Consider the following 12,270-nt stretch of genomic DNA (forward strand, 5'->3'; position numbering starts at 1 on the left):
TGATTTAACCGCAGAGCAGGACGGAGAGCTGTCACCACAGCTCCACTTTATTATAGGCACCCAGAGCTGTCGCTGAATATTGGCATTTAAAGATAATAGCATCAAGATCTCATATGCTTGATAAATCAGGCCATTTTCAGCTGTTTGCCGAGTGAGAGTGAATGACATGGAGAGGATTAATCAGCGAGCAATGAAGCCAGAGCAGAGTTGTGACAAATGTTAACTGTTAAATGTCACCACAGCCCTCAAAACATGACTCCTACTTCATATTGTGGTCATTAGTGAAGATGACCAAATTCAGCAGCCTCAGCTGAATATCGACCTTAGTCACTGAGTTGGAATATATGTGAGGCAACACAGATTATGATTGGCTCCCAGGGCAGAAAAGCCCTGCCAACAGTTGAAACACGGCCAGTTCACAAGAGCTTGGACCGGATCTCAGGATTCAAAAATTATACCAACCACTGTGCCACACCGGCCAGAGCCAAGAGCACAGCCTGGAAGTTCCCAAAACCAATTCAAGAGTTTACTTGGGTTTATTTTCTTTTAACCTTAAAATCATTTTCCTATCTCTGAGGTTTTACTTTTTCAACAAGAAGAGTCACAGTTCATTTCACACCTAGTTTAATACTTAGGCAGAATGCAGCAGAGGTAAATGGTTTGGAACTAAAGCGTTTAACTGCAGTGATGATTTGTTTAAAATGAGGCCAGAGATGGACATGCAGAGGCTCACAGTTGAGGATGGCTTATGAATGCAACACAGCAGGTGCATACAGATAATGCACACTATAAAGAGTGAGGGAGAGTAACAAAGTGCATTTACTCCAATACAGTACTTAAGTACATAAGATACCTGCTGCATTATACTCTTCTCTCTCTTAAACAACTGCAATTAATATGAAAGAATATGACTAATATGAGTAAAATGTAGTAACATAATACAATGCTATAATGCATAATGACTCCTATGCTAGTACATGTATGTACTTTGACCTACTAAACTCAGTTAGTTGTAATAGAATACTTTTACACTGTGGTATTATTTATGTAAATGATCGGAGTACTTCTACCACTGACTACAAATGCACAGAACATCCAATAATGAATGGTGTCACACTGTATGTGTTCTCTCATCTAAGGCATACATCATATTTTTGTCATTCATGATCCAGAGAGCAACAGATTGTGTCTTCTAGGATGGGAGGAAGAGAGATTTATACTTGTGTTTAGGAGTGAGTGTGCATGTAACAAAATATGTCCTGTCATTTCGTCTCTTTCACACTCCGCAGATCCCTCGCCGTCAAAACAATCTCCCTTTGTATCATGCAAAGCCCGGTCCGACTGCTTGCACTGCAGTTTCTCTCCCCCCTCTGCACTCCCTGAGGTCTCTCTGCTCAACATACGAAAACTTTCCCTGCCTCACCTCTCACCCAGTGTTACCACATTTTCCCCGCAGTGCGTGCTGCGTATTGTTAACTTTGGCAACTTTAGCAAAGGAAGACTAAAGATGCTCTCCCCTCCTCTGTCCACTCTACTCGCTGGTTTCCTCTTCCGCCAGTGAAACAGTAATATCAGGGATGAGCAATTGATCAGACACTCTGATGACAGAGGCTCATTTAGCGGAATGAGTTTTCTTCTCTAGCAATCCTTGTGTATCTGACATATGTTAAACTCATCTGGATGTATACTGAGTTATATCTTGATTGAAACACAATTATTCCTACCATATGTTGTGCACTATGCTCACTTTTACATCCTGACATTGACAATCTGAGAAGATGAGGTAATCCAATCCATACTAAGACTTTACACTACCTTCTGTCTCTTTTTATTGCAAAATACATGAGTCTGCACTTATAGAATGAATGGCAGGTGACTGGCTACAGAAGTCTGAATTCCCATGGTACTCAATTCCACTTTTTCTTATACACTCCTGCAGCGAAAATCCATTTTTTCCCTTTTACTGCGTTGAGGTAGACCAGATCAAAGCGGTGTACGAGCTGCAGAGTTTTATTGCCCTCCACTTTCCTTTTGTTCACTCATTTTTCGCAGATGATATCCTGCATCTGTTTCCCTCAAATGGTGTCTTTTTTGGCAGCCGTGTTCAGCAGTCTTTTTAAAAACCTGAGCGCCTATAAAGTGAGAAGTTATCAAAGTTGTTTTTCGATGAACAGCAATAAATTGGCAGTGACATTTTGAGTACACTGCTTCTAGTCCGATGCTGGTCTATCAGTTATATTTGGTTTTTATACCTAACTCAGTATTTCTAGCAAAAAGCAGCATCTTCAGTGTATAAAAGAGATTTTTTGTGTGCTGTCTGTTCTTAGCATTATTTTTTTGGCAAATTTGAAAAAATCTTTTCCCAGAAGTGTGAGCAATTTTTGCATGGGCTGAATCCACATTTTCAAAGACTTGTCTATTCCAGTCCATTATTGTTTGGTTTCTGAAATGCTTTAAAACAAGTTTGGTGGGTAACTAAGAGGCCCACATTCTGTCATGAGGTCAGCCAATACAAATAAGGCTGTAACCCTTTTGTCATAAATGCTGCTTTAACAAAATAATAGCAGCAAAGGCAGCATAACAAGTCCTGGATATGATGCATAATTTGCCTCTGAGCATGATGTCAATGTACAAACACAAAACAAAAGATTTTTTTTCTCCCTAAAAACAAAAGCTTTTTGGACAGAGACATGAATCTATTACTTTAGCTCTGAAAAATCTGTCCAGCAGAGCCCCACTCTGCCTTTTGTTAGGAATGGATCCCAACTTGACAAGCTGTCTTGATGATAAATGGTCCCAAATTAATGCAGGAGCCATCCGACCAGAAACTGTAACGTCAGCATTGCATTGCAATTAAGTCCACATTAAGCACAAAGGACGCATCAAGTGCCAGGATGATTGCTGTTGTGCAGCCTTGACTACAGCTGATGGCACTTGACCTCAGCTACTTCTGCTGCTCTCCACAGATCTCCTCTCAGATGGCTAACATTAACTTTTTTTTATGTTTTCCGGACGAAGCCAGACTCTGCTGTTTCTCTGTGCAGGTTCCAAGACATAAACAGAGGGAAGGAAAGGTAAAGTGGAATTTACATACCTTCTCTCCTATATCACCTTTAGGTCCGTCTTCACCCATATCGCCCTGTTATGAAATCACACAGAGATAATCATATTCAGTATATTGATCGCAAATGAGGAAACCGAGAATCTAAAATCTAAATAGATAAAGATATTAAACATGTTTAAACATGCATAACACACAGTAGACCTTTGACAATTCTTATTATTATGTGATTGACTGCCATGTTAAACAGCGTAATGGATGCTTGGAGAAAAAGACAAGGATATTGTGGCAAAGACAAAGTACCATTACTGTACATATTAAATTCACTTTGGTCATTAACTGAGTCATCACACATGGTTCAAATAGGATTTCAGGTGATGTAATAATACACTCTGTGGGGCATTGTGGAGGTCCTAAACTCCTGGCATCAACTGTGAAGAACTTTAATTCTAAACTCAAAGCTTTTCCATCTCAGCTGTATGAAATAGATCAAATGTCAGGGCTGTTTTAAGCCAGGCTAGCAGCAACGTGGCACTATGGATGGCAATGTCGGTTTGGTCCAGACTGAAATATGTCAACAGTGGAAACATTGTACAAGCATTCATGGTTCCTACACAATTGATCCTAAATGACTTTTCCTCTACACCATGTAGACACCATGAGGATGACATTTTTTTTTTTTTATATACTGTGCTTACACACTAGGGCTGAACAATTAATTGGAATCTTATAAAAATCGCAGTATGCACTTGTGCAATATCGAATTCGCAGGAGGCGTGATATTTGTTGTAGGCAAAATGTGTGTCAAAATAGCATTCTGAATTATTATTATTGTGGTGCTGCAGAGATGTCCCGGCTACAAATCGTATTTTACAGACCTAGGAAAAAAATCTTGGTTTGGTACATGTGTCATAATCACAATTAGATATTTTCCCCAAATTGTTTAACCCTATTACACACTACACTAAGATGGTGAACATGGTAAGTATTATGCTTGCTTAGCATTGTTAGCATTTAGCTAAAAGCACTGCTGTGTCTATGTACTAGTGGTAGGCGATACCTCAAATTTGTTTACGATCCGATACCAGGCAGTACCAGGGCCTGGCCTAGAAATCTAGACGCACCCTAGCGGCAGCAAATTTAATTTGCAGCCAGAGGGGTCTAGGCACTCTCTGTTGGCTTGCGAAATGGAAAAACCAAACTCTAGTCAGGCCAATCACATCGTGTATAGAGTCGGTGGGCGGGATTATGGCTGCTGTTGCTGGGAACAGTGGTCTTTCAAATCGGCTTTGGCCGCAACTCTGGAAGACTTGGAGTTAAGCTTTTCTTTGAGAAAACAACAAAGAACGGCACTGAAGTCATTCTTAAAAAAGGAAGATGTGTTCGGAGTTTTGCCGACCAGATACGGCAAAAGTTGAATCTATCAACTAGCTCTGCTACCTTCTTCGTTGCTCTGCTTGGTTGTAGCGCTATCCTATTGCGTGCAGAGGAAATCTGAAAGACAACCGTTTATCCCGCCCCTCGGATTGAGCTCCGTCAATGGTGAGTTCCCAGACCCAACATCTTGATGAGGGTCTGGCTTGTCAGGCTGACCAGGGCCACAATCACTCATATCAATACTGATACGGATACTTTTTAATGTTGACAGCAGCTATTATATCAAGAGCAGTATAGCCTAATATGTTTCTAATTTAAAGGTGAGCAAATCCAGGGATTTAAAATAAAGGGCTGTGTCCTTGTGGAGGATATTATCCTCATGTCAGAATTTCAAGAAAATGAGCCTACTGTAATGAGCTCTGTGCTTCTCAAACAATCTGTTTTTATCTGTTAGAGACTGGCACTGCTTTCTTGAATTTGCCTTCTGGCCCTTTAGTAAGCAACCAATGCCAAAAACAACAGTTTAACATATTTGGCTCCCCTCAAAATAAAAGCTCATAGTACTTTCAAGTGAATTTCAGTGCTGTCTTTGGCAGTCTTGAGACTGACTTTCACCTTTGATAAATCCACATGGCTTTTTATTAAGTAAATGATAGCCTAATTGATGGTGAATCATACAATGACTAACAATTCCAAGGATCTGGAATCAAAGGTTGGGTCCTTGTGGAGAATATTAAAAAGGAACTTCAAGAAAATGAGCTTACTGTTACAAGCACTATGCTTGGCATCAAGTGTTCTGCACTTTAGATGCATTATCATTTTCCATCTATGAAGTTAAAATGACTACTAGCATAGAGTCAGAAAATAACTTGCTTTTCTGAATTTTCTGGCAGTTTATGTTAACAGATCTAGCTCCTCTCTAAATTTAAACTTGGAAGTATTTTTATATTTGGTTGCATCCTGTGACAAAAACAAGGGATGACGACATCCCGGCTTCATTTTAACCTGATTGACCTGAACTCATGCCAAAGTAATTTCCTCTAGATGCAGTTTCTATAACTGCACAGTGAGCCATTATTTGCATCCTTTCTCCACAGAACACCCATGATGCTGTGAGTGGTGGTTGCTAGGAGATGGGCTTTGGGGCCGCAGAGCCTCATTATAACAGTGAATCAGGTGTGTTAATGACAGGGAATAAGTCTCTGATTCGAAGAAAAAACATCTGAGAACAAGTGCCATAAGGCCAGTTTTGTGGTCGATGAAGAACACTGAGTCATCACCTCCCTCCCCATCCTGTCTCACTCTCAACTCGGTCAGTATTCACACCTCCCACCCACTGCTGTCCAACAACAGCGAATACGGGCACCATCAGAATTAGGGAATGGAGAGAATAAGGCTGCTTTTCCTCACTGAGGCTATTGTTTGTGTTCAGCTTTCTGGTCTTCTCCAGGGCCTGGAGTTGGAGAAATTGGGTTGAATTTTATGACTCACTCAATCACTGACTTACTGATGGCCAAATCTCAGAAGGGAGTCACCTTTAAAAAAACAAGCTGGAGTTGTGAAGCAAAGGCAGAGTTGTCATCATAACGGCTGTTCTAGCACATGGTGGAATATCAAGACTGATGCTAATGATAATGTTTGGTGATCTGAATTAGCACTTTACCTTTTCACCTCGCTCTCCTGTTTCACCCTGTTGGGAAAGAAAGCAGAGTATTAAAGAGAGAAAATCTCAGGGGGAGTTGGGTTCAGTTGGGGAATTATTGCAGCCACTAAGGGTCAGATAGTATCTGGGGTTAAATTCATGTTAGATTATGGAAATTCTCTTGTGTTATGGCTGCTTTTTCCCCAGACAGACCCTTGACTATCAGCTTTTTAAAACTTGCACAGTCATTACGGAAAGTTGTCAATATTAACAGGCCATAATTTCCCCAGAATTTCAATTAGGTGAAGCCTATATGTAGGTACCACTAATACATTTAATTACACACATGGACATCTGCTATGAAGATAACATGTTCTTATTCATTTACTGGCAAATATGGATCATGTAAACATGATAACCAACAAAGGAGTGAAAAGTTATGTGTATGTAGGTTTTATTAAAGAAGAATGAAAAAACAAGTTTATAAAAAAAAGTATGATATAAAAAAAAAATGATATAACAAAATGGCAAAAAGTCTTGGTGGATGGTGTCTGTGATAGGAAAGGATGAAAAATTATAAACTTTACAACAACAAAAATAAAATCGCCATGAATATACAAGAACAAAGAGCACACAGAATGTGTGTTCACCAGACCTTGGCTCCGGGGACACCGTCCAATCCTGGGATGCCAACATCCCCCTATGGACAGCATAACATACACACAGTGGCTGTATTCAGTGTGCTGTGTCAGCAGTGTGAACTCTGGTTTAGGTCAGGAGATACAAAAAGCTTCACATTTCATTCGTTAGAGATAACCTCTAACCTTAACAGAGGCTAAGCTTCTGTTGTAACTGGAGAGGTGTTATGCATTTGCAGGATAATTGATAACAGAGCAGTAGATAAAATAGATCATGTATTTTACTACAGTGTATTGCAAGGAATTGACTCTGCACATAGTACTGTACAACGTACGGATTTATGAAATTATTTAGTTCAAGTATAAAATATTGAAACCGCAAACTAAATCTGAAAGTAGAGAGGATATACAGGCTGATTAATAGCTTAATAATCTAAGTTTGGTTCAGAACATGTACAAAAAGAAGAAAGCCAAGCCCATCTGATGAATGCCAGTTCGCGGTTATTGGAGTCTGAATCTCTGTTCTCCGCGGCTGTCACTGAGAAACAAACCTCAGTCCATCTGTTGCCAAAAACCATTAACCTCCTGATCTTTGCAAACCTACCACATCATTAGCCTTTTATAAGAGTATCAGCTATTCCTCAACCCAGAGACAGCTTTAACTGGACTACTCCAATTAATTTAGCCCGGATGGAAAATAAAGCAATCTACTATTATTATTATAAAATACATGTCAATGGGCTGCTCAATACTGGCAGTAGTCTAGGGAAACTGGGTTATTACATTTTGGTAACAAACTTCCTGTACTGTTTATTTTTCTTTGTCAGTTTCTTATTGTTTTCATTATTCCCACAATGCTTTGTTTTCATGAAGCATTGTGGAAATATCAGTGTGTGTGTGTGTGTGTGTGTGTGTGTGTGTGTGTGTGTGGGTGTCTAGGGTGTGTCCCCTCAGCTACACACTAGTGGTGAAACTTCATAAATGCTGGGATCATGTATCATCTATCAGCCCACATATGGAAGTCATTGACATGATGAGGATGACATATTGCCATAATGATGATGGAGTCTGATTAAAAACTCCTAAACTGGGTCTGATAAGGTTTGCATTAGTAATCATCCCTTTTTAGAGGATGTCTATGTCAGATCAATATGATGTCTGCCAGTCAACCTGCCACTGCTGGAGCAGAGCAGCCTCTACTGCTTTAGAGACTTCAACTTTCTGCATGAGTGACAGTTACATACCATAACAGATTCTCTTTTATAACTGCACTGCACAGCATTGGAGTTCTATTTCATGCTGGCAAACCCCACTCCTTACACAAGTATGGAATTAGGCCTTCTGCTTTCGCTGTCTCCAGAGTCAGAATGGCTTCCACTCTGGATTCTATTACAGCCATGCGTGCCTCTCCGCTCGTATCTTTATAAATGCATGCATGAGATTAGAAAGATGGCGCCTCTCAAATCATCTTCCAATTCATTCTCGTCACTCATACCGTTGTCTTTTCTGGAATAAATATGCTTTTCTATTTTCCACCATTGTGAAACACCTGCACTGTGTCTTCTCTATCCGGTTTGAGAATGAAATGAAGAAATTAGCTAATTGTGAGCAGATTCACAGTTAGCCTGAAACAGCACTTTGTGGTTAAGACTTGACGGTGCAGCCGAGGGGATTTTTCCCAAATAGGATCGCGGTCTGAAATTGTCAGAATGCATGGCAGAACTTTTCAAATATGAAAAGTGGAACACATGGCCAAAATAACTAATGAAATCTCTAAGTATGTTAAGTGAGTCTTGAAACCTTTTTAAATAAAAAGTGAAATGACATCATGTTTCCCCCACAAATCCTCCTGGTACATTCTAAAATTAAATTAATAAGATTTTTCACATTTCTTTCTGGAAAATTAAATTTTACAACTGGAATAAATGAAATGATTTGTTGATAGACTATTTAGTTATTTATTTGATGGCGGCTGGGATGAGGATCAGCACCTCTAAATCTGAGGCCATGGTTCTCAGCAGGAAACCGATGGAGTGCCTACTCCGGGTAGGGAATGAGTCCTTACTCCAAGTGAAGGAGTTCAAGTACCTTGGGGTCTTGTTCGCGAGTGAGGGGACAATGGAGCGGGAGATTGGTCGGAGAATCTGCGCAGCGGGGGGTGGTATTACATTCAATTTATTGCACCATTGTGACGAAAAGAGAGCTGAGCCAATAGGCAAAGCTCTCGATCTACCGGTCAATTTTCGTTCCTACTCTCACCTATAGTCATGAAGGCTGGGTGATGACTGAAAGAACGAGATCCAGGGTACAAGTGAGGGTGGCTGAAGCTCAGTCATCCGTGAGGAGCTCGGAGTAAAGCCGCTGCTCCTTTGCTTCGAAAGGAGCCAGTTGAGGTGGTTTGGGCATCTGGTAAGGATGCCCCCTGGGCGCCTCCCTAGGGAGGTGTTCCAGGCACGTCCAGCTGGGAGGAGGCCTCGGGGAAGACCCAGGACTAGGTGGAGGGATTATATCTCCAACCTGGCCTGGGAACGCCTCAGGATCCCCCAGTCTGAGCTGGTTAATGTGGCTCAGGAAAGGGAAGTTTGGGGTCCCCTGCTGGAGCTGCTGCCCCCGCGACCCGACACCGGAAAAGCGGACGAAGATGGATGGATGGATTTTTATTGGACTATATTGCAGCATCTCCCATTTTTCTTGGTAAAAACTAGTCTAAACAGCCACAAAGAAGGGTACAGAAATGTGTACCACAATCATCAACTGTACTGTCTGCATATATCTTTATATGAGTAACCTCACCTTCAGTCCATCAACACCTGGGATGCCAGGAGGCCCGAGTGAACCCTGAGAAATAAACGCAAAAGGCCTTTAGGTATTACATCACATTCAAATATTCACACTGTATTTCATTTCAAATTAATAACAGAGCATGGGACAGTGCAGAGTTATGGTAATAAATATGATAATGTACTTTGTCTTTCTACTTGCCTACTCAATGCCTAAACCATATCCCAGTAAACCCAACACACCAAAGAAAGATAAAGTCATACACTATTCAGTCATAAACAAAACTACACAACTACACCATCAAACGACACACACCAGATGCAAACATGCGTTGGATTAAAAGGAGACATGTCTATTGTTCCCATCCCCACTTCAGCACATACATCCAGTGTGTGTTGAACTTACAGGCTAGAATAAATATTGCATGTCATAGTTTACGATCCGCTTAAAGTTATGGACGATACAGGCAGAGGGCAAGAATAACTTAATTGAGAAAGAGAAGAGAAAATAAAACAATAAAAGGCTTTATATATACTGTAGCTGATGTACTAATTTAACTTACTTAAAGTAAACGATTTAGAGGTTGTACCAAAGCATGTTTTATTGAACGCCCACTCTCTTGCATAGCGGTTTGCTTATGTTGGCTATTTGTGCTTCTTCGTAATAAAAGTGATTTACTGTTACCATGGTCACATTTATAGATGTATCAAAGATGAGTGAAACAATGGTACATTGGACTTAGCAAGTAATGAAAAATTATTTTTTTTAATCATTGGGATGAATGAGAATGGATCACATTTTGGTGTGAAAGTTGATCAAATATGTTGTTATTATGATATATAAGTTTAAAAATATGATTCACACTCTACTTTTTTATCATGTGGTGACACCAAATCTATCAGCAAGGTGATGAAACTTGACTAGCTGTTGACATGGCCCCTCTGCTAAACACAGCACCGCACCAGCAGCAGATCTAATTGAGTAACTTCTGGGCCTGGCTTATGAGTCATTAACACGCCGGTGTGTCATCATTGACCCCTCCACACACACCCTCCTATGCCGACGGGAGGCCTTGCCGACAGATGACAGCGCAGACAGGAAGTGTCTGACTGGGTTACACTGAACAAACACTGGCAGCTACCTGATGCTGGATATGGCTCACATCTGCTCCCCACATCAGCGCCGCCAGGGACCCACGGCCTGTTTCCGACACTTAGCTCCAGGTTCTCTGTTCTCTTTTCTTTTTCTTTCCCTCATCATGTTGTTCAAACCTTAACTCCCCTCTTGTCTATTTACTTGCCCCAACTGTGGCCCTGCATTACTAATCTCCAAGTAAACGTATTCAACACCCAACAGCCATTTGTGCAACTTGTGCACAGTTGCTATGAAAACCAAAACATTATTCTACTGCTGAAGAAATTCTCCTTTGGTTTACATTAGAATTCAAGACTTTTCGGTGTGTATTTTTAATGTAATTCAGTAGATAAACAAGTCAGATAATCTCATTTTATTTTATTCTAAAGAAAAGTAAGAAATGTCAATTGAAGAAGAAAGTATTCTCTGGACTTACCTTGTGCCCTTGTGGCCCCTCAGGTCCCTATAAATGAAAGGAGAGACCAAGAGAGAGCGTTAGTGAGTGGAAGAGAAACGGAACACGAAACAGTCCATGTCAGATAAAATAATATGATTTCCACAGCCAAAATGGTCACAGTAGAGAGACTGGCAAGGCTTCTTGTAGGATCTCATACAGTGAGCACACACCCTTCAGGCAGTACTGAATCACAATCAATCCCTTGTTGTATTCTTCGACAAAGAATGAAACTCACTCTGTGCCTTCTTTTTTCATTGAGCTTCACCATAAACATGAATCTCTAAGTAAGCCATGAATGAAACCATGAATAACAAAATATTGTATTAACTTTTATATTGATATCTTTCTTAATTCATTTTAGCAACTGTAAAAACGTGTTTGGCTGTTCCACAGTCTACAGTGCAACACAGAGAGGTTAATTACCTAAATGGGCCAATAGTTGGAAAGCCTTACAAAACTAATAAGTTAGACAGGGATAAAAAGGTGCCACATCTCAAACTGAGATTTAACTCAGTGATAGATGTGTCTGGGAGGACAGTTTATATTTTCAACCTGCTGTACACCACAGTGCAGGGACGTGCACAGACATTTGGAGGGGCTATTGCTCTAATCTGGAAAAAAGGCAACAGCTGCTTCATTGAGCTCTTTCTCTCTCTTCTTCAGTCGTCTTTGTTGTGAAGGCATACTTAAGCACACAAAACTAACATTAGACTATACATTTTTTTTAAATGTAAAGTTTATTACATTAACCAATTGGGACATTAATTTATCATCTCATAACAAAGTAAAGCGACTTTCACTTTCACTAACGTCACATCTGATTGTTGGTTGAAAACTTGTGTGCATATTGACTGTAACCAACGTATAACCTAGCATGATTCAAGAGCCCAAACATCCCATCCCTGAGCCTCTCTCTTCTCTACAGAACGCACACTCATGTAACGGACGTAACGTAGCTATGTTAGCCTGCTGCTGCAACATACGTTATGTCATTAGCTTTGGTTGATAACGTAACATTTTATGTTAATATAAGGCAATGCTGCGCGAAGTGATGCACACGTTACAAGCTGAAGCTGCACTTTATTTCAAAGCTCAAGTGGATTTTTTTGGTTACTATTCACAGGGCATTTGTCATAATCTCCATAACTTTATAAACTCATGTGAAGGCAGAAGGGCTTGC

General features: G+C 40.4%; 1 protein-coding gene across 22 annotated transcripts in view; it reads right to left on the bottom strand.

The window, feature by feature from the left end:
• The window catches only part of LOC116039909 (collagen alpha-1(XXV) chain), a 152,060-nt gene that overhangs the window by 29,553 nt on the left and 110,237 nt on the right, over positions 1–12,270 (bottom strand). For 18 of the 22 annotated variants that reach the window (XM_035994043.1, XM_035994041.1, XM_035994038.1 and 15 more), the window contains 5 exons: positions 11,070–11,096; positions 9,512–9,556; positions 6,736–6,780; positions 6,102–6,128; positions 3,095–3,139 (listed from right to left, as the gene is read on the bottom strand). In XM_035994043.1, the coding sequence (XP_035849936.1) occupies positions 3,095–3,139; positions 6,102–6,128; positions 6,736–6,780; positions 9,512–9,556; positions 11,070–11,096 (189 nt within the window). The remainder of the gene's footprint in view (positions 1–3,094; positions 3,140–6,101; positions 6,129–6,735; positions 6,781–9,511; positions 9,557–11,069; positions 11,097–12,270) is intronic. The other 4 variants (XM_035994037.1, XM_035994036.1, XM_035994030.1 and 1 more) reach the window with 1 other exon arrangement.

The sequence above is a fragment of the Sander lucioperca genome, chromosome 17, assembly GCF_008315115.2.
Source record: "Sander lucioperca isolate FBNREF2018 chromosome 17, SLUC_FBN_1.2, whole genome shotgun sequence".
Taxonomy (NCBI): Eukaryota; Metazoa; Chordata; class Actinopteri; order Perciformes; family Percidae; genus Sander; species Sander lucioperca.